Source organism: Macrotis lagotis, chromosome 1, assembly GCF_037893015.1.
Source record: "Macrotis lagotis isolate mMagLag1 chromosome 1, bilby.v1.9.chrom.fasta, whole genome shotgun sequence".
Lineage (NCBI taxonomy): Eukaryota > Metazoa > Chordata > Mammalia > Peramelemorphia > Peramelidae > Macrotis > Macrotis lagotis.
Genome location: NC_133658.1, coordinates 160,361,579 through 160,384,919, shown reverse-complemented (window position 1 = coordinate 160,384,919; position 23,341 = coordinate 160,361,579). Strand labels below are relative to the sequence as shown.

Below are 23,341 nucleotides of genomic sequence, written 5' to 3'. Positions count from 1 at the left end.
CCCTTTTCCTATTCTTCCAAGGCATCCCTCTTTCTTCCTTATTGCCACCCTTTCTTTTAAATCTCATTATAATCAACTCACTCTTATATCCTCTTTCTATGTAGGATTGTTCTAACTGTCCTAATAAGGATAAAGTTCTTAGAAGATATATGGACCATCTTCCAATATAGAAAAGTAAATTGTAAACATTATCAAATCCTTTATGATTTTTCTTTCCTGTTTACTTTTTTATGCTTCTTGAGTCTTATACTTGAAAATTAAATTTTCTATTCAGGTCTGGTCTCAGCAGGAATGATTGAAAGTCCTCTCTTTCATTAAATATCCAGTTCCCCCTTTATTATTCTCAGTATTATTTTCTGGATAGGTTTATTCTTCATTGAATGCCTTCTACAATATCATATTCCAAGCACTCGGCTCCTTTAATATGGTGTGACTCCACTGTAATTTAATTTTTTGTTGTTGCTGCTTGAAGTATTTTTCTTTGACCTGGAAGCTCTGGAATTTGGATAGAATATCCCTGAGAGTTTTCAGTTCGTATTTCTTTAAGGAAGTGATCAGTGGATTATTTTGATTTCTAAATTATCTTCCGGTTCTAGAATATAAGGAAAATTTTCCTTGATAACTTCTTGAAATAGGCTTTTTCTTTCATCATGGTTTCAGATAATCCAATAATTCCTAAATTATCTCTTCTCAATCTAATTTTCCAGTCAGCTGTTTTTCCAATGAGATGTTTCACATTTTCTTCTATTTTATCTGGGTTAGTATTTTGTTTTTCTGTTTTATTGTTTTTTATTTTCTTTTTTTTTTGTTTTTTGCAAGGCAATGGGGTTAAGTGACTTGCCCAAGGTGGCATAGCCAGGTAATAAGTATCTGAGGTTGAATTTGAACTCAGGTCCTCCTAAGGCCGACTCCAGGGCCGATGCTCTATCCATTGTGCCACCTAGCTGCCCCAGTCTTATTGTTTCTTGATGTCTCTTGAAGGCAAGATTTCACTTGTCCAATTCTAATTTTTAAAGACTTATTTTCATTGGTGAATTCTTTTTTCCACTTGGTCAATTCTGCTTTCTAAGATATCTATTCCAATATTTTCATGCCTTTTTTTTTAACCAAGCTGTTAGTTATCATTTTATAATTTGTTATTTCTTTGCCTTTCTGGGAGTTTGTAAATTTTTGGTGCTTCCAAGGGGGTGTGGTCTATGAAGAGCTGTGGTCACTGTTGTCTTGGTCTGTACTCTGTCCTTATCCTAGAAGAGCCCCAGATATCTTGAGAGAGTAATTGATACTACTCCTAAGGAACCTGAAACCTTAGAACTAGAAATGATGCTGCTTCTCTGAACTGAAAGTGCTCTTTTATGCCCTTTATCTACAACCCAGAAGTGAATATAGAAATGGAGATGCCAAACAGCATCTGGTCCTGCACTCAGTGCTGTAGTCTCTGTAGTCTCTTTCTATAGTCTCTTTCTGACCAGTTGCCAGGTCCTATCTTGGCTCCAACTCCCCTAAAAAGATATATATTTTAGGGGCAGCTAAGTGATATAGTGGATAGAGCACCGGCCCTGGAGTCAGGAGGACCTGAGTTCAAATCCAGCCTCAGACACTTAATAAGTGCCTGGCTGTGTGACCTTTGGCAAGTCACTTAACCCCATTGCCTTAAATAAAAATAAAAATTTTAAAAATGCCTTAAAAAGATACATATTTTAAATCTGTTGACTTTGTTGTCAGATCATAGCACTACAAAGAGAAGTCATGTAGTCCAATATCTTAATTTTATAAATAAGTTAATTGAGGCCCAGTGAAGTTACATGATTTGCCTAAGGTTGCCTAGGTAATAAGTGGGAGTACTGGAATTCAAACTCAAATTCCTTGAATCTGAGCATGGTATTCTTTCTAATAGATTACTAATGATTTACACAGTTAAAGGGAAGATTATCAAAAAAATACTAGTAAACAAAGTACTATTTAAGAATATAAGGGTAGGCATATTTATCAGTAAATATATCACAGAAGCTCATCCTCAAACAAAAGTATGTACCTTTTCTTTCTTTTTTTTTTTGGTTTTTTTTTGCAAGGCAAATGAGGTTAAGTGGCTTGCCCAAGGCCACACAGCTAGGTAGTTATTAAGTATCTGAGACAGGATTTGAACCCAGGTACTCCTGACTCCAGGGCTGGTGCTTTATCCACGGCGCTACCTAGCCACCCCAGTATGTACCTTTTCTAATTTTATACAAAATTAATATTAAGGAAACTTTGAATTTGTCAGGTTCAGATGATCATTTTAACTATAAATTTTTTTGCCAGCATTGATTATGACAAAGCAATAAATATTTGTTCAATGAATGAGTGAATGATTAAACAAATTGGACCTCATTCCCAGGACATCATTATTCTGGAACCATCTTCCTCTGCCCTTCAAGTCATTCTTCTCTCCAATCCCCTACAAATGGTGACCTACAATGAGAAGGGGGTGGAAAAAGAGGTGAAAAAAATTTTTTTTAAAACATTGGATATCATAGAGAACTAATGTTGACTTTAGAGTCCATATAGTCTAACTTCCTCATTTTACAAGTGAGGAAACCAAAATCCATAGCATTACAGTGATTGGTCGTAAAGTCTCAGTTTAATTGTTCCCTATGATAACTATCCTTGGGTTGTTGACCATTTTTCATAATAGTACTGCTGAGCATCTACTATAGGCCTAGTATAGAGGGAGAAAAAGCTGTGAGACGTGGTCTGGCCCTTGGGAATTTACAGCTTATATACATAAAACTAAGACCAAAGTAAAAGAGCACAAAGTTGAATGTCAGGTGATATAGGAGAAAAAGGTGAATTCAGCTCAGACAGAAGTGTATCTTTGGAGTGGCCAAGGAAGACTTCATGGATTTCATGAGTTTTGAGTTGAGCCTTGAAGAATGAGTAGGATTTGAAAAGGCAGATGCGAGAGATTGGTTTAGGTATAAGGAGGAAAGGGAACCAGGTAGAAATGAATTTCAATCAATTAATCAAAACATTATCCAATTAATGATACAAATCAAATTTAAAATTAATTTAAAACATTAATCAGTAAACAATCATTTATTAAGAACTTACCATGCATCTAGCATATGAGAAAAACAGAAAGTCAAGTACAAAATGCACTTTGCCCTCGAGTTTACATCCTAAAGAGACTGACAATTTGTAAATATATACCATATTTCCCCATGTATAAGATGCTCCTATGTATAAGGAGCACCTTAATTTTAGTGTTTGAAATTTGAAAAAATCATATTACATAAAATTATTAAACTCAATTTTTATTCATCATGAAATTCAAGGACCTTCTGCTCATAGCTTTCAGGCATCTTTTGGGCAAGTCTGGTGTATGGACACATGCTTAGACCATTCAGTTTCGTGAACCTGAAGCACCAATTTTGCCTTCCTTTGAAATTAATCACTACTTTTTCATCACAATTCTTCTGGCCTACTGCTGAACCATCTTTGTGGACACAGGAATTCCACTGGCCCTTTCATTCCCTAACACAGGCCATTTTGCTGACTTGCCTCTCATAGCCTTCTTCTGCCATGGCATTTTCAGGAGGGTTTCTTCTTCCCATAGCCAGTCTCAAATTGTTTTCCCAATTGGAGGAGGACCAAATTGATGTTCAGCAGCATGATTTCCATTCACTTTTACAAACTGGATCACTTTGAACTTGAATTCAGCACTGTATGAAAATCTTTTTTGAGCCATTTTTGGACAGATGGCAAAACATAGCCTAACATACTGGTAAAAAACATGAAACATTGAGTGCAAAGACATCAAGCACAAAAAAGTGGTAAATGCAAGTAAAAAAATCTACAACCACTGTATGACACTTCCAGTTTTTAAATCTCAAATTTTTTGGAAGAGTATATCTTGGGCAGCTGGGTACTGCAGGCCCTGGAGTCAGGAGTACCTGAGTTCAAATCTGACCTCAGACACTTAATAATTACCTAGCTGTGTGGCCTTGGGCAAGCCACTTAACCCCATTTGCCTTGCAAAAAAAAAAGTATCTTATACATGGGGAAATATATTAGGTATAGACAAGGGTAATGGGATTTGAGAACTGACTGACATTTTGAGATTTACAGCACAGAGATATTTCCTCATAGCTCTAAGAGTTTATTTGGACTATCTCAATCTGTGAACTGGAATGTAAATTTATGGAATTTTGGGGAATTTTTTTCAATTATATTTTATTTTTCCAATTACATGTTATGAAAGTTTTTCAACATTCATTCACATATGCATATTTACAAATTACATAATTTCCTTCCACCCTACCTTTCCACTCCCCTCAGTGGCAACCAGTCTGATAAACATTGTACATATACATTTGTGTTTAACATGTTTATACATTAGTCATTTTCTGTATGAGGAATTAGGACTGAGGAAAAAGAAAGAAAACCATGAAACAGGAAAATAGGAAAATATAAAACAAATTTTTAAAAAGCTAATAGTGTTCAGATTCTGTATTTTGTTTTTTTGTTTTGTTTTATTTTCATCTGAATGTGGATAACATTGTACATTAACATCTCTCCCAGATTTATCCCAGCTCTCTGAGCTGCTGAGAGGATCTGCATTCTTCAAAGTTGATCAACTCACAATGTTGTTAATATGTACAATGATCTCTTGGTTCTGCTACCTTCACTCAGCACCAATTCCTCTGGTTCTTTCCATGCTTCTCCAGAGTTCAACGATTCATGGTTTTTTATAGAACAGTACTCCATATATACCATATACTATACCATAGCTTGTTTAACCATTCCCCAATTAATGAGCATCCCTTCAAATTCCAGTTCTTTGCTACTACAAAAACAGAGGCTATGAATATTTTGGCACATGTGGGACTTTCCCAATTTTTATGATTTCTGGATATAGGCCTAGAATTGGAATTGTTGGGTCAAAGGGTATGATCAGTTTTATTGCTCTTTGGGCATAGTTCTATTGTTCTCCAGAATAGTTAGATCAGTTCACAACTACATCAACTACACATTAATGTCCCAATCTTCGTACAACATTGACATTCACAAAATTTTTAAAAAGTCATACAAGGGGCAGCTAGGTGGCACAGTGGATAAAGCACTGGCCCTGGAGTTAGGAGTAGCTGGGTTCAAATCCAGTCTCAGACACTTAGTAATTACCTAGCTGTGTGGCTTTGGGCAAGCCACTTAACCCCATTTGCCTTGCAAAAACAAAACAAAACAAAAAAAACTAAAAAAAAAAGTCATACAAAATCTGTAAGAAAACATTAATAAAAAAAAGGAAAGGATGGGGAAGGAGGGAGGGAAGGAATGACATGATTAGTCTTCCCCAGGGACTTAATCAGAACAGCTAGAAACCATGAATGACCTAGAGGGCAACAATGACCAACAGAAGAAAACTAAAGGACAAAGCAGAAGGAGAAATGGGAGGGTAGAGTTGCAGCAGAGAAGGGAAATCACAGAGGTGGTCCATATGCCTTCTTTGGGCATCTCAGAGAGCACTGACTGACTCTACCAGAAAAATTTCCAAAAGGCTGTATTTTCCAAATTTTCTCACCTCATACCTGTAGAGCAATAAATACTATAATATGCTGGTTCTTTTACCTAAATAATTCCTCTATTCTAGATCTGCCTCAAATATAGAGAGGCTGGAGGTTAGTTTGTAACATGCTAAGGCAGAGCAAGTCATATATATGCGCATGGATCATCTGGAAACTTTGCTTTGCTGGGTATATGTTAGGAGGGTTTTCTGTTTCAGACTGGGATAGGCAGGAGGGGAAGAAAGCAGATGCTTGGTAGCTGAAAAAATAAAAGTATATTAAAAGACCCCAACTAAATATTATCTCTCTCTGCCCCTGTCTCTCTCTCTCTCCTGTCTGTCTCTGCCCCCAGCTTGCCACGCGGGAGCCTTCGGGCCCGGGCGCTTCACCCATTGACCCCACGGCTCTCGGCTGTGTGTGCCCACTGCGGCCCCGGCGCCGGGGGGCAAGGGGCAAGCTGGACAAGGCCGGGCCCCTCCCCAGCAGCAGCAGGTTAGCCGAGCGGAAGCGCGCTTTAGGCCGCAGACCCTCATCCCGCGGGCGAGGAGCGTGACCGCGGCGGAGGGGTTCGGTGGCGCCGGGGAAGGGCGCGAGTCTGCCCTGAGCAGGAAGCGCCCGCCGGGCAGCGCGGGGCCGGGCCGGAGCGCCCCCAAGGAGCTCGCAGCCGGAGCGGGGCGGCCGGCTAGTAAAGGCGCACAAATGAACAGCGTGGAGCATAAAACACTAAAAAGGGGAAGATCAAAAGAAATAAGTAGAAATGAGGATGGGGTTGGATTGGGGCGGAGCGTGCCCCAAGCGTGGGGGCAGCGGGAGGAGCCGGATGGGAGGAGCCGGATGGGAGGAGCCGGATGGGAGGAGCGGAGGGGAATGTAGTGTTCACGTGACAGCAAGGGGCCGTCACATGGGGAGAGGAAGAGGGACCACGTGACCGTAGGACCTAGCTTTAGGCAAATTACCCGCTCTGGAGAGAAGACGTCATCCTAAGGGCCCGGCGGCCGCGTCTCTGGGAATAAAGCGCAGTTTGCCTGCGCCTGCGCCGTCTGTGGCCGGCCTTCCGGAGACTCCGCCAAGCGAGACGTTGAACCCGGAAGCCGGCGCGGGAGCGCGCTGCCCGGCGGATGGGAGCGCCCCGCCCAGGAGCCTGGCGGAGAGGAGGCAACACGTGGGGAGGAGGGGGGTGGGCGGCAACACGTGGGGAGGAGGGGTGGAAGGCAACACGTGGGGAGGAGGGGGGTGGGCGGCAACACGTGGGGAGGAGGGGGGTGGGCGGCATGCCGGCCCCTCGGCCGCCTCCTGCCAGCTGCTCCTGGAGGGCCTCGGTCATCGGAGGTGCCCACAGATCCAAATCCCTGGTCTCCCAGTCCGGCTTTCCCGAGGCCCCGTTCCTGCAGAAGTCGGCCCGGTCCGAGCGCGGCCCAGCCAAGCCCCAAGCCACCTCGTGTCCATTACTGCTTAATATTTTTCTTTCTTGAACGGAGTAACAAATGAAATTTAAAGACCTATGACGTCTTTTATGCCGTGGAAAGAGTACATGTTTTAGAATAGATCCCCTAGCGCCGTGAGGAACTCAAAGGACTTTTTGTTTTGTTTTCATTCCAGTGTGGGGAAGGATGCTAACGGGGAAATCGAGGTTCTGACAAATTATGCCTTTCTGATGGAACCTTAGTGTGACTAGCATTCCATTAATGGTTTATTGCTTTCTTACAAGAAATGACAAACCTGTTCCTTACTCTACTCTAGATATTTTTGCAAAGAGAAAATAATTCAGAATTTCAGAAATTATTTTATTATTAGTCAGAACAAACAATAAGGCACAGTAATACATCAATTTTTCAAGTCATAAAATTCTTCAGTCATTTCCCACATTCAGGACAAATTGTCAAATCAAACTATCAATGAACACATCATTCACTATTAAATTACAAAAATACTTTAATATTAAATGTCATCCCCAACTTAATTTCATTTTCAAATAAATTTATCCAAATTTTAGAAAACCACCAAGCCACTGCATTATTACCCTCACATGTTTAAAAACATTATAAAAAACTCATCTTACTATACATGTACATTTACTATACAGGTACAAGAGGCTAATTAAGGCTTACTGTGTTTTCTGTTGCTACTTGATTGGTCCTGATTACAAAAGGAACCGGGAGTATTGATTAACTTAATAATCTAGTTCAACATTCTCCAACGATATAGTCAACTGTAATCTGGCATAATACGACCAAAATTCCTCCAAGATAAAAGATATAAAATTATAAGCCTTATATGCAAATTTATATATACAAAGTCTTGACATACAGCAAATATACATCAATCAGCAACAACATTCTGTATTATAGGGGAATATCCTGGGTGCCTATGCTGCTATATTCTTTATTTGAACTACCAAGTTTTAGAAGATTCTGTCCACCAGTCTGTTTCTTAGGGTTTTGGATCAACTAAATTAATACACTACCCATTAAATAAAAAATACATTAAGCAATGGATTATGACTTTAAAGATAAAAGAAAAAAGTGTATATTTAATAAGATCCAAGATCGTTCTAAATGCTTTATATGGAAAGAAGCAATTATATATGTAGAAGAAAATACAAGATTCACTATTACTCTTCAGAGTCTTTCTTTAGAAGGCAGTTACATAAATCAACAAATTTGTTGAATGGTAAGTCACTCTCTTTTTACCTGATCAAAAAAAGTGCTATCTTGGGAGTTTGAAAGAAGATTCTAGGCTATTCCATAAGGCACAGGCTGAAACAGCCAAAGACAACAGCAACTAAAAGTTATCCAAAGTCCTAACATTTATAACAACTCCACATAGTCTCTCCCCAAATTACTACACTATAAGCTATAGCTGATAGTTCTTACTCCATCTGATTTTCAGTGTGAAAGCTATAAAGCCCAAGTATGAGGCTACTTAGATGCCCCTTAAGAAATTCTTATCCCCATTACCTTGAGGATGATGAATACAGAAGTCTATGTCACAAATCTTACAACACACCTATACCAATAATTATGTGTATTTGTCACTGCTCCACTAACCAGTACCTTCTCTTTAAAAACCTGAACTCTCATATTATGTATCTAAAATTATACTCCAATGAAGAGAGGGGAGTGAGGGCTGCTTTCTCTGACCATTTCTGAGTCAGAAAATTTCTTAAATTATTTTGATCACAGAAAGAAAAGTATATTCTTCCAAACATTAAGGAGGAAAAGAGGTCAAACTGCTTTAGAGGTAGTTTCCCCTGAAACACCATCATCATTACCACCACCTTGTAGCTATTGCAGTCAAGTACCCAGAATGCTGCATTTCCAAATTCCACTAGGATACTATAATAAGAGTTATTTCCACTCCACTTCCCAGTCCCCTGGGGCTAAAAGATGTTACATGTAAAGTGCTAAGAACCAGAATGTAGAAAATCATCTCAGTTCTGCAAAACTACATGCAGAAGCCAATGAGACATGCATGACAAATATATCTTTGAATAAGGGTAATTTTTGTGATAAGTATTTTTGTCCCAGGACAAAATCTAATCTGAACACTTGAATCTAACATGTTTACATATGGGTCATTTTTGTGGTGGACAAATTTGTCCTATGCATGGTGGAAGTAAGGAAAAATTCACATCCCTGATCATTATTTTTCATTCTACATTCCTCCAAAATCAAAACCTTTAAGGGCATTTAAACTATCTGGCCTATATTTAAATGAAGACCTCTCAGTTTCAAAAAGCTTATTTTTTAAAATTTTGTTAAATACAAGAGATCAACAATCTTAAGGTATATTATCAACACAGATCACAAACATAACAGAATTAATTCTTCTAAACGTGCCTGAAAATAGTAAATAAGAGAATTTAAGCATATTAGTGAGAAGAAAGGTAAATTCTTCATTTTCTCATAAAATTCCAGAAATATTTGCAAGTAAAGATTTTTAAAGCTAATTTTACCCACATTTTCTTAAATAACTCCTAAACTCATTAGGTCAATACAGCTCCTTCAAAAGAAAAACAGATCAGGTTATAATACTTTCATTCTAAATGGCAGTTAAAGCCTTTCCTTCTTTGGTTATAAAAAAGCAGCATTAATAGCATTTGCAGATTATTCACATTTTCATTAAACTATATACATATATGTGTGTGTGTGTTGTCTGTGTATTTAAAGGGACAGCTAGGTGGCGCAGTAAATAGACTATGGGCCCTGGAGTCAGAAGGACCCAAATTCAAATATGACCACAGAAAATAATTACCTGGCTATGTGACCCTGGGCAAGTCACTTATCCCCATTGTCTTGCCAAAAAAAAAAAAAACCCAACCCTCACACTCTCACTCTCTGTGTATAAATATATGTATCTATACATATATTTATACACACACACACACACACACACACACACACACATATATACGTATATATATATATATATATATATATATATATATATATATATACACTCACTTCATCTTAATATTTAGGACATTTTATATTTTATAAAAAGATTTAAACTAAAAGTATGAAGTTATGCATTAGAATGCCAAGTTATAAATACAAAATATAAAAATGTCACGTAAAAATGTTGTGGATGAAATAAGGTGGTTTTAATACTTTGAAAGTTAACAATGAAAAACTCAGTCACAGAATGTCACATGTCAAGGGTCATGGACAAAATGAAGTTGCTTCTTCCTTGCAAACTCAAGCATCAAGCATCTTAAAATTGGTTATCTCTTCCAGGACCGGCTGTTAGCCTAGCAGTACACTTGATTCCTGCCTCACAGATAGAAAGCAGGCATTTCAAGGGGCCACCCCCTGCATGCTTTCAGGATCCTGCACCTGAGTTTCTTGTCTACCTAGGGTTCTTTACACTCACCTTTGTCAGAATTTTTCTACATGCTAATTTACATAATGACAGCAGTAATTGAGTGATCTTCTAGAGATGGTGGGACTAACTCTGAAAATCCAAAAGGAAGTAGAGAGAGAATTTTTACCTCTCCACACCTGAGATAGAATAATACTTAATCATCCTCAGACTTAAAGAAAACTGAGATAAACATTTTTATGCTAGTAGAAATAAAAAGTAACTCTTGTTTTAAACAAAAGAGCAAAATCAAGAAATATATAAATATGCTTGCACTTCAATTTTACCCAGATTTTACTTAATAAAGAACCATTTTCATATATATATTAAAAAAGAAATACCAAATAACATATAAACTAAGAGGACAAAATATAGTTGTGCAATATACCACAGAAGACTCACATTCTTTCTAAAAAGTACAGAGAACAATAAGAGTGTTTGTTTGAAAGTTAAAAAAATAAATAGCTATCTTGAAATTCCAGACTTTTACTTCAAAGAAAATAATTTGAAGGCTGCATACATAATATCCACTTGGCAAGGACATATTTTATGCACTTCTTGCAAGTAATACTTTAAATTGCTCCTAGAACTTGAGCAAACTTAAGACAACATTTAAGAGCCATCTTTAAAAAAAAAATTAAGTTTCTTCCCAAAAACAGAGAATTTTATATTAATATGTATATCTTCCATGATAATATAACAAAAAATCCACTAATAAGCATTTGTTAAGCGCCTTATGTGTGCCACTTTATCAGGTGCTATTAATTGAAGACAAAAAAGTGAACAGTCCCTGCCCTCAGTTTACATTCTATCAGAACACACACAGATGTATCAATATCAATATCAATACACACACACACACACACACACACACACACACACACACACACAAACGAGATACCCAGTAACTTAGGGGGAAGGCACTAGGAGTTGGGTCAAGGGATGATCAGCAAAAGACTTTTGTAAGAGGTGGTGTTTGAGTTGAGTCTTGAAGAAAACCAGGGACTGTCTGAGATGGAAGAGACTGAAGGAGGACCTGCCTTCCAGGTGTGGGGTTCAGCTCAATGGCAAAGCAGAGAAGCAGGAGATGGGAGCATCATGTATGTAAAACAAAAACACCAGATGGCTGGACACTTAATAATATATATATAAACAGATACGCATAGCTGGTGAAGGTTTTTTAGAGCATGGGTGAGAATGATTCATTGCCATTAACTAGGCTTCATTTATGCAGGCTCTAATCACATTATCTTTTCTGAAGACAGCATTCTTTCTGACATTTCATATTTGGTCATTATTTCCTGAATGAAAGAAGATGTATATATGTCATTATTTACACATTGCTAACAGAACCCTATCCAAATTATTAGTTTCAACCTCTGAAATTCCATGATAAAATATGGTTAGTAATACTGCTTCTCAAGACCATATAATTCTTGCACTCCAACAATTTATAACACATTAGAAAAATTCAAACCTTTAGGAATTTTTTTCCCTACTGAAGAAGTTAAGAGCAGTATGTTCCCAAAGGAACTTTAGTAGCCAATTACAAATCCTAAAACTGGTATATTAAACTCCTTTTCTTTTTACTAGTGCTAAAACCCCTCCTTTGAGGAGTTTGGGCTGCCATTCATCTACAATAATTTTCAAAATTTCTCTAATTTTCCTTTCTTCAGTTCAGATTGTGTATGTACATAGTAGCTTCAGATAAGAGAAAAATAGATTTCATTATATGTAAATATATAGTTTACCTCATCTGAATCCACTAACACTGGAAGAGCTCTGAAAAAAGAGAAAAAGATTAGTATCACAATGTGATCATAAATACTCTCCTAGAGCCTAACTCAGGGAAAGGGGTGAGACTCTTTCTGCTTCAATTCAGAGACCCGAGAGGCTTATTTCAATTAAACAAAACGGCTAGCTTCCTAACCTCAGAGCTACCTAAAAGTGGACTGTTCTGTGTTTTGAGGTAGTGACTTCCTGGATACTAAAGGTCTTCAAACAGAGGATATGGGGATGTCATAGAGAAGTTTCATGCTTTCAGGTTCATGTTGGACTATATGAAACCTAAGGTTCAACTTGAAATCAATCTCTAAGATGAAAGAAGTGAAAATACTGAAACTTTTACATCTCTATATCACTCCATTATGTTTTTACTTTTAGTAAGGGAGTGGAAAAGGACTAATTAACAATAGCTCATAGATTTCTATCATGCTTCAAGTAATAGGTCATATAAACTCAACAGTAAACAGTATGTACATGAAGCTGTATTGAAAGAGATGGGAAGAGAACTGGATGGTGGTCTATCACCACCCTTAAAATGAAAAAACATGAAAATCTGTATGTAAAGATAGAAGTACTGGTATTTTTGTAAATCAGAGGGGAATGGGAAAGATGTGATGTACAAAGTGATAAGAAGTCTTTAGAGGAGAAAAAGGGCCACTTGCCACAGCACCTCCACAGACACTAGAACAATACAGATGCCATGAATTGCTTGGGCCTAGTATTAATGGGAAACTATAAAACCTGGAGAGTTCTACAAACACTATCTTTGCTGCCCCCTCCTTTTCATCATAACCCGAAAAACAGTCCTGCTTACATTTCAACATTGTTACAATTCTCTATCATTATCCCACACCTGGGTCAAAGCAAGACCCCAGACATCTAAAGAATCATTCTGGCTTTTGTGTTGCTTTCCTTCTGGCCTCAAAAATAAATTCAGAAAGGATCAGTAGAAGCTGCTGGGAGCCTATTCCTAAGTTTTTATAAAATCACTGAATGGCTAGGACAGAATGGAGCAGAAAGACCACTGCACTCCGGAGTCTTAAAGGAAAAGAGAAGACTACCTTTAATCAATTCAATTCATTAATGTGAAAAAAGACCTGAGTTTTGTCAATCAAGAAGGGATTTCTTTTATGTAAACAAGGCATATGAGGGATTATGAGTCCCAGGGAGAGAACCATATGATGAAAATCTGAGAACTAGTCCTTTAAATTATCCCTAGTGCAACAACAAAAGATATTTACACATCTGTGAATGAAGAAGGAATATTTTCTTCTACCCACTTTAAATCTTCATCCTGAAAAGAGGAGACATACTAAATATTATTTATCAGTAGCAAGGCAAACACTTTCTCTCTTCATAGAGTTTATTATACATACACTATCTTTATCTAAACCCTTTTAGTAAAGTATTCCTTTAAACGTCATAATATAAACCTGTATTATATACAGCAACCGTTTGGTTTAAAAAAAAAGATAAATCTTTTATTATGAAAGCGAACATGCATGGCACAAGCCAGCACAGAGATGAGATACATGATAATGTCCTTATATTATTACATTTTAACTATCTAGCTATCTACTAGGGATGTTTCTGCTAATTTAGAGCATCTAACAAATTCTTGACATGCTTTAATGACAATTTCATCTTTCAGAAAGTAGAGGAATAAACAAAGGGGGCAACAGAGAAGAACTTATTGTAGAAATGAAGCAACAGGAACTGCCTGTGTCAAACATCCAAAAAAAAAAAAGGCAAAGAAATGCTGGCCATAATCTGACAGGTACTTAGCTTTTTTTTTATTGTTTCTGAATTTTACAATTTTTTCCCCCATCTCACTTCCCTCCCTCTATCCCCCACAGAAGGCAATCTGATAGTTTTTACAGTTTCCATAATATACATTGATCAAAATTGAATGTGTTGAGAGAGAAATCATATCCTTAAGGAAAAAAATATGAGACAGCAAAATCACACATTTTAAAAAAATTAAAGGTATTAGTCTTTGATCTTTGTTTAAACTGCACAATTCTTTCTTTGAATACAGATGGTATTCTCCATCAAAGATACCCTAAAATTTTTCCTGATTGTTGCACTGATGAAATGAGCAAATCTATCAAGGTTGATCATCACCCCATGTTGCTTTTAGGGTGTACAATGTTCTTCTGGTTCTGCTCATCTTGCTCAGCATCAGTTAATGCAAATCCTTCCAGGCTTCTCTGAATTCCCATCCCTCCAGGTTTCTAATAGAACTACAGGTGTTCCATAGCATACATATACCACAATTTGTTCAGCCATTCCCAATTGGTGGACATTCACTTAATTTCCAATCTTTTGTCACCACAAACAGGGCTGCTATGAATATTTTTGTACAAGTGATGTTTTTACCTTTTTTCATAATCTCTTCAGGGTATAGACCCAGTAGTGGCATTGCTGGATCAAAGGGTATGCACATTTTTGTTGCCCTTTGGGTGTAATTCCAAATTGCTCTCCAGAAAGGTTTGATGAATTCACAGCTCCACCAACAAAGCATTAGTGTTTCAGATTTCCCATATCCCTTCCAACATTGATCATTGTCCTTTCTGGTCATATTAGTCAGTCTGAGAGGTGTGAGGTAGTACCTCAGAGATGCTTTAATTTGCATTTCTCTAATCAGTAATGATTTAGAGCAATTTTTCATGACTATGGATTGCTTTGATTTTCTCATCTGTAAGTTGCCTCTGCATATCCTGTGATCATTTGTCAACTGGGGAATGGCTTTTTTTTTATAAATTTGACTCAGTTCTCTATATTTTAGAAAGGTGTCCTTTTGTCAGAAATATTAGTTGTAAAAATTGTTTCCAATTTACTACATTTCTTTTGATCTTGGTTACAGTGGGTTTTTTTGTGCAAAAACATTTTTATTTAATGGAATCAAAATTACCTAGTTTGTTTTTAATGATGTTCTCCATCTCTTCCTTGGTCATAAATTCCTTGATCTCCTAATTTGCTTATATTGTCTTTTATGTCTAAATCCTGTACCCATTTTGATCTTATCTTGGTATAAGGTGTGAGATGTTAGTCTAATCCAAGTTTCTGCCATACTAGCTTCCAATTTTCCTAGCAGTTTTTAATCAAAGAGAGAGTTTTGATCCCAGAAGTAGACTCTTTGGGTTTATCAAACATCAGATTACTATAATAATTTCCTGCTCTTTTGCACCTAGTCTATTCCAGTGATCCACCACTCTATTTCTTAGCCAATACTAGACAGTTTTGATGACTGATGCTTTATAATATAATTTTAGATCTGATAGGGCTAAGCCATCTTCTTTTGCATTTTTTTCATTAAATTCCTGGAAATTCTTGATGTTTTATTTCTCTATATGAATTTACTTACAATTTTTTCTAACTCATTAAAGTAATTTTTTGGAATTTTGATTGGTAAGATGGTACTTAGATTTTTAAAAATGACATTTCAAAGACAGATCAGTAGGATCCTAAAAGATAAATGAATTCAAAAGGAATGTCTCTTAAGAATTCTTTATAATTTCACATTCATAAATGTTTCTGTTGGAAAGAAAGAACAGCGTTTAAATTAAAAAGAGGCTAAGAACTAAGGGACCATAATGACAAACTCAAATTTGAAAACAACATGTTTAAGAGATAAAAGCAATAGCAAGTAACTGAAGACCAACATAAGAGTGGCACAGTCTTGTAAGAATAACATCAAGAACATTAAAATTTGAATATGAGCTGTACCCAAGGACAGGATAGTTCCACTGCTTAAGATAATTGTACTGAACAATGAAGAATGAACTATTTATTTAACTATTGTGCTTCTACTTTCTTTACTAAGAATAATGATTTTCAGACTCTGAATTAACAGGGAACTGAATTCAAGTTAAGGAAGAGACCAGTAAGACAGCACCTATCTGCCCTACATGAGCTCAAGCACCTAGCCAGGCTGAATTCCTGTCTAGGATCCTGACAACCTGTAGATTTGAGTGATGAGTCACTCTTATCACCTCTAATCAATCACAGTAAACAAGAGATGTATCATAAGGCACACGATAAGAGCAGAACCCACACTCTGTTTAAAATTAAGAGGATGTCAGCATATCTCCTGGCTCGGCATTTACTACCTATGTGACCCAAGTCAAATCACAGAGGTGGTTAGTTTAGATAACTTTCTAAGTCTATAATCCTATAATTAGAGAGATGTGATAATTACTGAGTCAGTTGAGGTTCACAGGAATAAGTCAAGTCAAACTGACCTCATTTTCTTGACAGTTACCACACTGGCCTTAAGTGACATGTTCTATATACCATTTCCCTAGATTTTAATAAAACATTCAGAATGTCTTAAGACAATATCAAGAAAAAAGACCTAAGAGTTACAAACTAGATGATGGTACAGTGAGGTGAAGTTGGAAGTCAACAGGCAGACCAAAAGAATGATAATTCATTAGGGTCAAGGAGGGAGGATGTCTCTAGGATAGAGCTAAAGACCACTTTATCTTTGGCTCTATTTCATTCAACTTTTGCATCACTGGCAAAAAAATATAAATGGAATCTCATCAAATCTGTCATATGCATCTGGGAGGGTACAAATATCAACAAACTGGAACAATAAACAAAATCTAGGATTATGAAATTAATATGAATATGTGATAACTTGTACATAATTTTAAAAAAAATTTCACAAGTTGACAGCTTGAAAAATATATAGTGATTCAAAGATATCAAAGGAAGAGGAAAATGATCCATCCATACAAAAATACTTAAAGCAGCACTTTCAGTGGTAGCATAGAAGTCCCCATCTATTGCGGTATAGTTAAACAAGATATGGTACATGAATGCTGGAACATGGTTTTGCTTTAAGAAATGACAAAATTTCAGAGAAATCTAGGAAAATTCACAAACAATTCAGACTTCTAATTTAATGAGTCTAATTTAATGAGAATGGATATGGAAGTCAAAAAACCATAAGGAAGGATTGGACTATTTTGGATCTGCTCTGACAGTTAAGTATAGACTCTACAATTAGGAAAAGAAAGACATTCCCTTATGACACCTGCTATCATAGTATCTAGTGCTTTGACATAAGCTTGGAAACACTGACAAAACAAGAAAATCAGTCTTCTAAAAGTAGCTTAGTCAAATACTTGGAAAGAGCTACTTTTTTCCAATTGCACTGTTTTTCTGAGGGTTGTGTCCCTCCCCAATTAATCACCTGGCACCCAACCTTCTGTGATCAGCTTTTTGCCAGCTCATTAAAATGGATAGATTCCAATTATTATGAAATTATTATCATAAAAATGAAACTGTCTTTAATCTCCACTGAAATCAAAAATAAATTTTAAAGTAAATTTCTACAAATAATAAAGATGATAATGATAATCATCACTTTAAATAGCTGGTATTTTTATGGTGTCCACACTGTAGCAGGCACTGAGCTTAGTGCTTTATTTTCTCATTTGATCCTTACAATGTTCTCTGGGAGGTAGATACTATTATTAACTCCACTTATCCAAAGTCACTCTGCCAGTAAATATGTAAGGTTAGATTTGAATTCTGATCTTCCTGACTCAGCATTCTCTCTATTCCTCTGCCAAGCTGCTACTAAAGACATTTATATTGCAATAATGATATAAGGCGAATAACATCTTGCCTAATAAGACATCATTCTCAGCTGACTTCAAAAATCTTAGGTTATCACACATTTTTAAATGCTCAGAATTTTTTAATCTTTGCTTAAAAATTTCAAAAGATTACATAAGATATGTGATACCTTCCATATCCTAAACCAGAATATCCTGATTATTTTCTTTTTTTCCCTATAAAACACACACACACATACACACACACACACACACACACACAAACACACACACACACACCCTATACCCTGACTCCTACCCCAATATTTGCATCCTAACAAATATTACCAATACAGGATATTGGAAATATCTACTTACAACACTATTAGAAGAAGCAGGTACAGCTGTTCCATTGGAAACAGTTCTTGAAGATCTCAGCTTTATACCCTCAGCTATAATAAAAGGAAAAACTATATATAAAATTCTACAAAGAGATGGCCTTTTTTGAAACCACATATCTTATAGTTCAATAAAGGAAACTGGAAGAATTTACTATACAGAGAATCTTATCTTATCCTTAAATTATTTCATTTAGCCAGGTCTTAGATTGCCATTAGAGATATATAAACACTAAATAGAATAGCAAAAGTATTCAGTTGGCCATATATTGAACTAGTTTTAGATGCTCCTCTAATACCTGAGAAATTGGTAGAGCAACATGATTGGTGGCATTTTGTAATCTCTGCATTTTTTAGGGAACTCAAGTTTCCCATGTTGCCAGTTTGAATCACAGGCTGGAGGAAAAAAAACGTAATTGCCTTTTTTGGGATTCCTTCTCTCTACCCATCAATCTCCAATAATCTAAAGTTTAGATAGAACTATACATTTCTGTTTTCAAAAACAAAAAGAAACAACAATGCCCAAAGCATTCTGAATATGATATTCAAGATTCTTAATGATATTCAGAAAATGCTTTCTTAAACATTTTTATTAGATAAAATGTAGATACTTAAGACTTAGTGCATGTGGGAGGCAGAAAGCCAGCATGAATTATTAAGTTTCTTCTGAACATTATTGATTGGGTCTTCCTATCAACAAAAGCTAGCACAAGAACTTGATTTAATAGAGGGACACCAAGTTACACATAATAAATGTGGGTTGATCTGAAATGACTCTTGGACAGTAATCTTATATTTATGAACAGGCAGGGTGAGCTTTGCTATATCTCAGTCTAGTGATTTCTGAAACCCCTCTATATCCAGGGTTTCACTCCTTTGAGCTAAACAGTTTATTTCCAAGCATGCTCTTAAAATACAAATATCTTAAATACAACAACAAATAATGAGATACTCTTCTCAGTGGAAAGGTAGTGAATTATAGGTATAGACTGTTGTAGAAGCTATTAAATATGAATGCTATTATTATTCTTGTGTAATTCTTTTTTTGTTTCTTTGTTTGGGGGTAGGGGGGCAAAGGATTGGAAAACCTAAATGAGAAGCATCAATAAAACATCCAAACACTCCAGCATATATCTTAATACCTTAATGTGAACTGTTTAATACAATCAATTTCATTTCTGAGTTATAGAAACAGAAGCAGAGGAGTGTCTGTTGTTCTCGGTGTTTAGGGGATAAATAAATGAGGTGAAAGTTGAATAAGGAATAGTTCTCTCAAACTATAAGACCTAACTCAAGATGTTGAGACCTACCAGTTTAAACTATATTTTTCACAATATTTTTAGACATCTAAAGGGCAAAATAAAGATAGAATATATAGAGAAATGAAAAGAATATTATTATTATTAAATAAAAGAAATCAAATTTAAGGTGGTAGAAAAAAAAAGAGAAAATTATATTGCTTTTCCAAATGTAATTCCTCTAAACTACTGGAGCCAGTGCTTTAATAAGAGCTGGAACAGAAAAAGCTAAAGAGTAAACATTAAAAGATGTTAACAAGAAAAACTTCCAAACAATGACTGGTGAAAGCAGCAAAATCCCTAAATACAATGAAATAAAAATTAATTATATTTTGGTGGTTGCTAGGACTTCAGTCACTTAGAAAAGAAAAATGCCCAAGTAATCAATGGAAAAAATTTTAAAGAATAAGACTTAGATAGAAAAAGACTTAAATCACTGTGAATGATTTATATAACACAGTGTCTAATTCAGAGGTTAATAAATGCTGCTGACAGACTCTGAAAAAAGTTCTATCAATCTAGAAAAAACACTGAGGGGGCAGCTAGGTGGTACAGTGGATAGAGCACTGGCCCTGGAGTCAGGAGGACCTGAGTTCAAATCCTGCCTCAGACACTTAATAATTACCTAGCTGTGTGACCTTGGGCAAATCACTCAACCCCACTGCCTTAAATAAGTAAAACTTAAAAAACAACACTGAATAAATTTTAAATTCTAGAATATAAAAAGCAAACATGCACAAGTTCAAAATGCAATCAGACGGATCTATATATTCTACCTAGGTTGGATAGATTCAATTTCTACACCCACCCCCAAAAAGCATATCTAAGACCAATTGTGTGACGTTTGATATTTTTTAATACCTAAGAAGACTTTGTTTTAGACTACTTTTTTAAAAATAAAGACTTCAGGTTTTGTTTAATGGATTAAAATAAATCAACTAACCTGTTTCAATAAGAATTTTAAAGAAACTCATAACTAATAAACTTACCTAAATTTTCAGACACCACTGTGAATTCTTCAATTTCATCATCTGAATCATCTATTAAGGGAGTAAAGGCATATCTATACAAAAAGAGCAAAGAGCAAATTGAATATTGTGCTTTCAATAATTTAAATCTATTCAAAATGTTTTTTTGTTCAAAATGTTCAGCTTAAAAGAAGGCACTGGGCCTTTAAAGAAGTTTCTTTTTAAAAAACAACTAATCTAAAACATTAGAATAACCTGACAAAGTTGTTAGAAAGTACCATCTTGTCCAGATTTAACCAGACACGGATTTTAAAAAAGCACAGATGACAGAAGAGTAAATGGAAATTAATTTGGAAATCAGGTGCTGCATTCTAGATTTTTGGTATTTTGTCAGGAAATGATAATGAAAAAGCATCACTTTTCAATTAAGGAAAAGAAAAGTTTTATGAACCCCTTCTTCTGCAACCTGCTTCTGATATGTTCTAAGAGAAGCAGAAAATTTATGAATTCTGGTGCTGGAGTTAACAGTACTAATCTTTCTAGTCGAATCAGAAATTCACCATTGTGAATTCTTCAATTTCATCATCTGAATCATCTATTAAGGGAGTAAAGGCATATCTATACAAAAGAGCGCTGTAAGACATCAGAGATCATCCACTCTAATAGCCTTACTTTATGAATGAGGAAACTGAAACACAAAAAAGTGATAACTTACCAAACATATCCCAGTTAGTTGCAGGGCAAAGATTAGAATCTAGGTTTTCTACAAATCAGCCTCTAATAATCTTTTTCCTACACAATACTACCTCCCTTTGATTACTCTGAGTAGCTTAGGCATGATTACTAGATCCTTTATGGCTGAAACAACAGTTACATCTACGAGTTACATCAAGAGACACTTCAACAACAATTCAAAGTAACTTCCACACCGGAGACACTGAATTAAATCAAATCTAAAGATAAAGGACAAAGCTAACCATTCATGCATTACAAAGCAACATTTCTAGTTTCAATATTACAAAATCAAGATTACATGAGTGAGAAAATGAATTTAGTAGATAGTTAAAAGATTGATGGAAAGTTATTAAAAATTTTATCTTTAGGCAATTCGTTCTTTAAAAAGTTCCTCTAATTCAAATTTCTGGTTCAAAATTGTAGAAATATTCTCCAATTGACAAATGGTCCATGAATATGAAGAAGCAAATTGCAAGCAAAGAAATCTAAGCAATGTGGAACTGTTCCAAAGTCACTAAAGGAGATTACATTTTGTCCCAGTTAATAGACTAATAGACTTAAGTTGCAAAAAGATCAAAGAAAGGACTTATATGTACAAAAATATTTATAGTAGCTCTTTTCGTTATATGAAAGAACTGGAAACTAATGGAGTAACTACCAACTGGAGAATGGCTGAACAAATTATGATATGAATATAAATGTATAATGCTGTAAAAAACTGAAGAGTTCTTTTCAGAGAAAATTGGGAAAACCTATATTAACTGAAGTAGAATGAACAGGACCAGTAGAACATATAATAATAACATTCCAAAAACAAACAAATTTTGAAAGACTTACAACTATGATCAATACAATGACTAACCCCTATTCCAGACATCAGATAATGAAGGATGTCACCCACATCCTGACAAAGTAGTAAATTGATTCAAATGCTGAATGGTCAATTTTCAAATTTGTTTTTGCTTGACTATATATATTTCTTTCAAGAGTTTCATTTTTTCTTTTTATCTCTTTCAATGGGGTGGGAAGAAGAGGTGGTGGGAAAGAAAATAAAAGCTTACTAATCAAAAAATAAATTAAAAAACCAGGGTGCAGAATGAGATACAGTTTTGGACATGGGCATTCTGGCAGTTTCTTTTGTTGGACTATGCATATTGGTTCTAAAGTTTAGTCTTTCTTATTTTTTCTTTTAAATTGGGGGCTGACAGAAGGGAATGAAAACAAATGCATGTTAAATGAAAAATCAAATTAAAACAAATGTGAAGTAAAAAGAAAAGATATCAATACAAATAGCTAAAAAATTTTAAAGACAAAAAGGTCTAAAACACATTGTTTTGTATTGTTTTAATATTTTTCTCATAAAATGAAAGAAAAAGTATGCCTTTCTCAGATGCTCTTAAGTGTTAATCCAGAAGCTATTATTAGTAGCATTTTGTAGCTTTAGATTTTTGGGGATAAACCCCTTTTGGTAGCAGAAAATGAAAATGACTAGGTAGTGGAAGTAACAAGTTATTTTTCTAAAGGCAAATACATACTTTTCCCCTATTAAATATACAATATGGTTTTGTAAAATATCCGGTCAGAATAGATTGTTTTTACACATTTCAAATACCTTTGATTATTTGCTGATGGTCTCCACAAAAACATTATTACTAAGAGAATGAGAGAGAAAAGGAACCTCCAAAATGCATCGTCAACCCAAAGTTCCATCCAATCCTGAAACAAGAAAGGATCAAAAACCCAAGAAACAATTCACTAGGAAATTAATTCAGTTATGAAAGAAATTGGTTAGTATTTTAATGTTATCAGTGTATATATACTACAAGAACAAAAAACCAGAGTCCTCTCTTTTACAGTGTACATTAGCCTAGAGTGATCTGTTCAAGATGAAATAGAGAAAATTAATGGATAAAATGAGTTTATATTAATCAAACAACAGCCACTTATTAACTTCCCATTATCTATCTGGCATTGTGTTAAGGACTGAGGATACAAAAAGAGGCCAAAGATAGTCCTGCCCTCAAAGAGGTCACCCTCTAACAAAGAAGATAACATGTAACTAGTATAAAAAGCTACATAAGGAATAAATAGAAAATAATTAATAGAGGGGAAGGTGTTAGAGTTAAGTGAGAATGGGAATGGCTTTCTGAAAATGAAGAAATTTTAGTTGGAATCCAGGGAAGTCAATGG

The 23,341-nt window shown here is 35.6% G+C and overlaps 1 protein-coding gene across 2 annotated transcripts in view; it reads right to left on the bottom strand.

The window, feature by feature from the left end:
• Positions 1 to 7,300: 7,300 nt before the first annotated feature.
• Positions 7,301 to 23,341, bottom strand: part of TMEM87B (transmembrane protein 87B) — a 52,540-nt gene continuing 36,499 nt past the window's right edge. Inside the window, exons 14-19 of one of the 2 annotated variants that reach the window (XM_074209280.1) lie at positions 22,764 to 22,867; positions 20,438 to 20,511; positions 18,131 to 18,204; positions 13,424 to 13,476; positions 12,149 to 12,179; positions 7,301 to 11,698 (exon numbers count right to left, since the gene is read on the bottom strand). In XM_074209280.1, coding sequence (XP_074065381.1) covers positions 11,639 to 11,698; positions 12,149 to 12,179; positions 13,424 to 13,476; positions 18,131 to 18,204; positions 20,438 to 20,511; positions 22,764 to 22,867 — 396 coding nt within the window. In that variant the 3' untranslated portion in view covers positions 7,301 to 11,638. Of the gene's footprint in view, positions 11,699 to 12,148; positions 12,180 to 13,423; positions 13,477 to 18,130; positions 18,205 to 20,437; positions 21,035 to 22,763; positions 22,868 to 23,341 lie in introns of those variants that run through there. The other variant, XM_074209279.1, reaches the window with a different exon arrangement.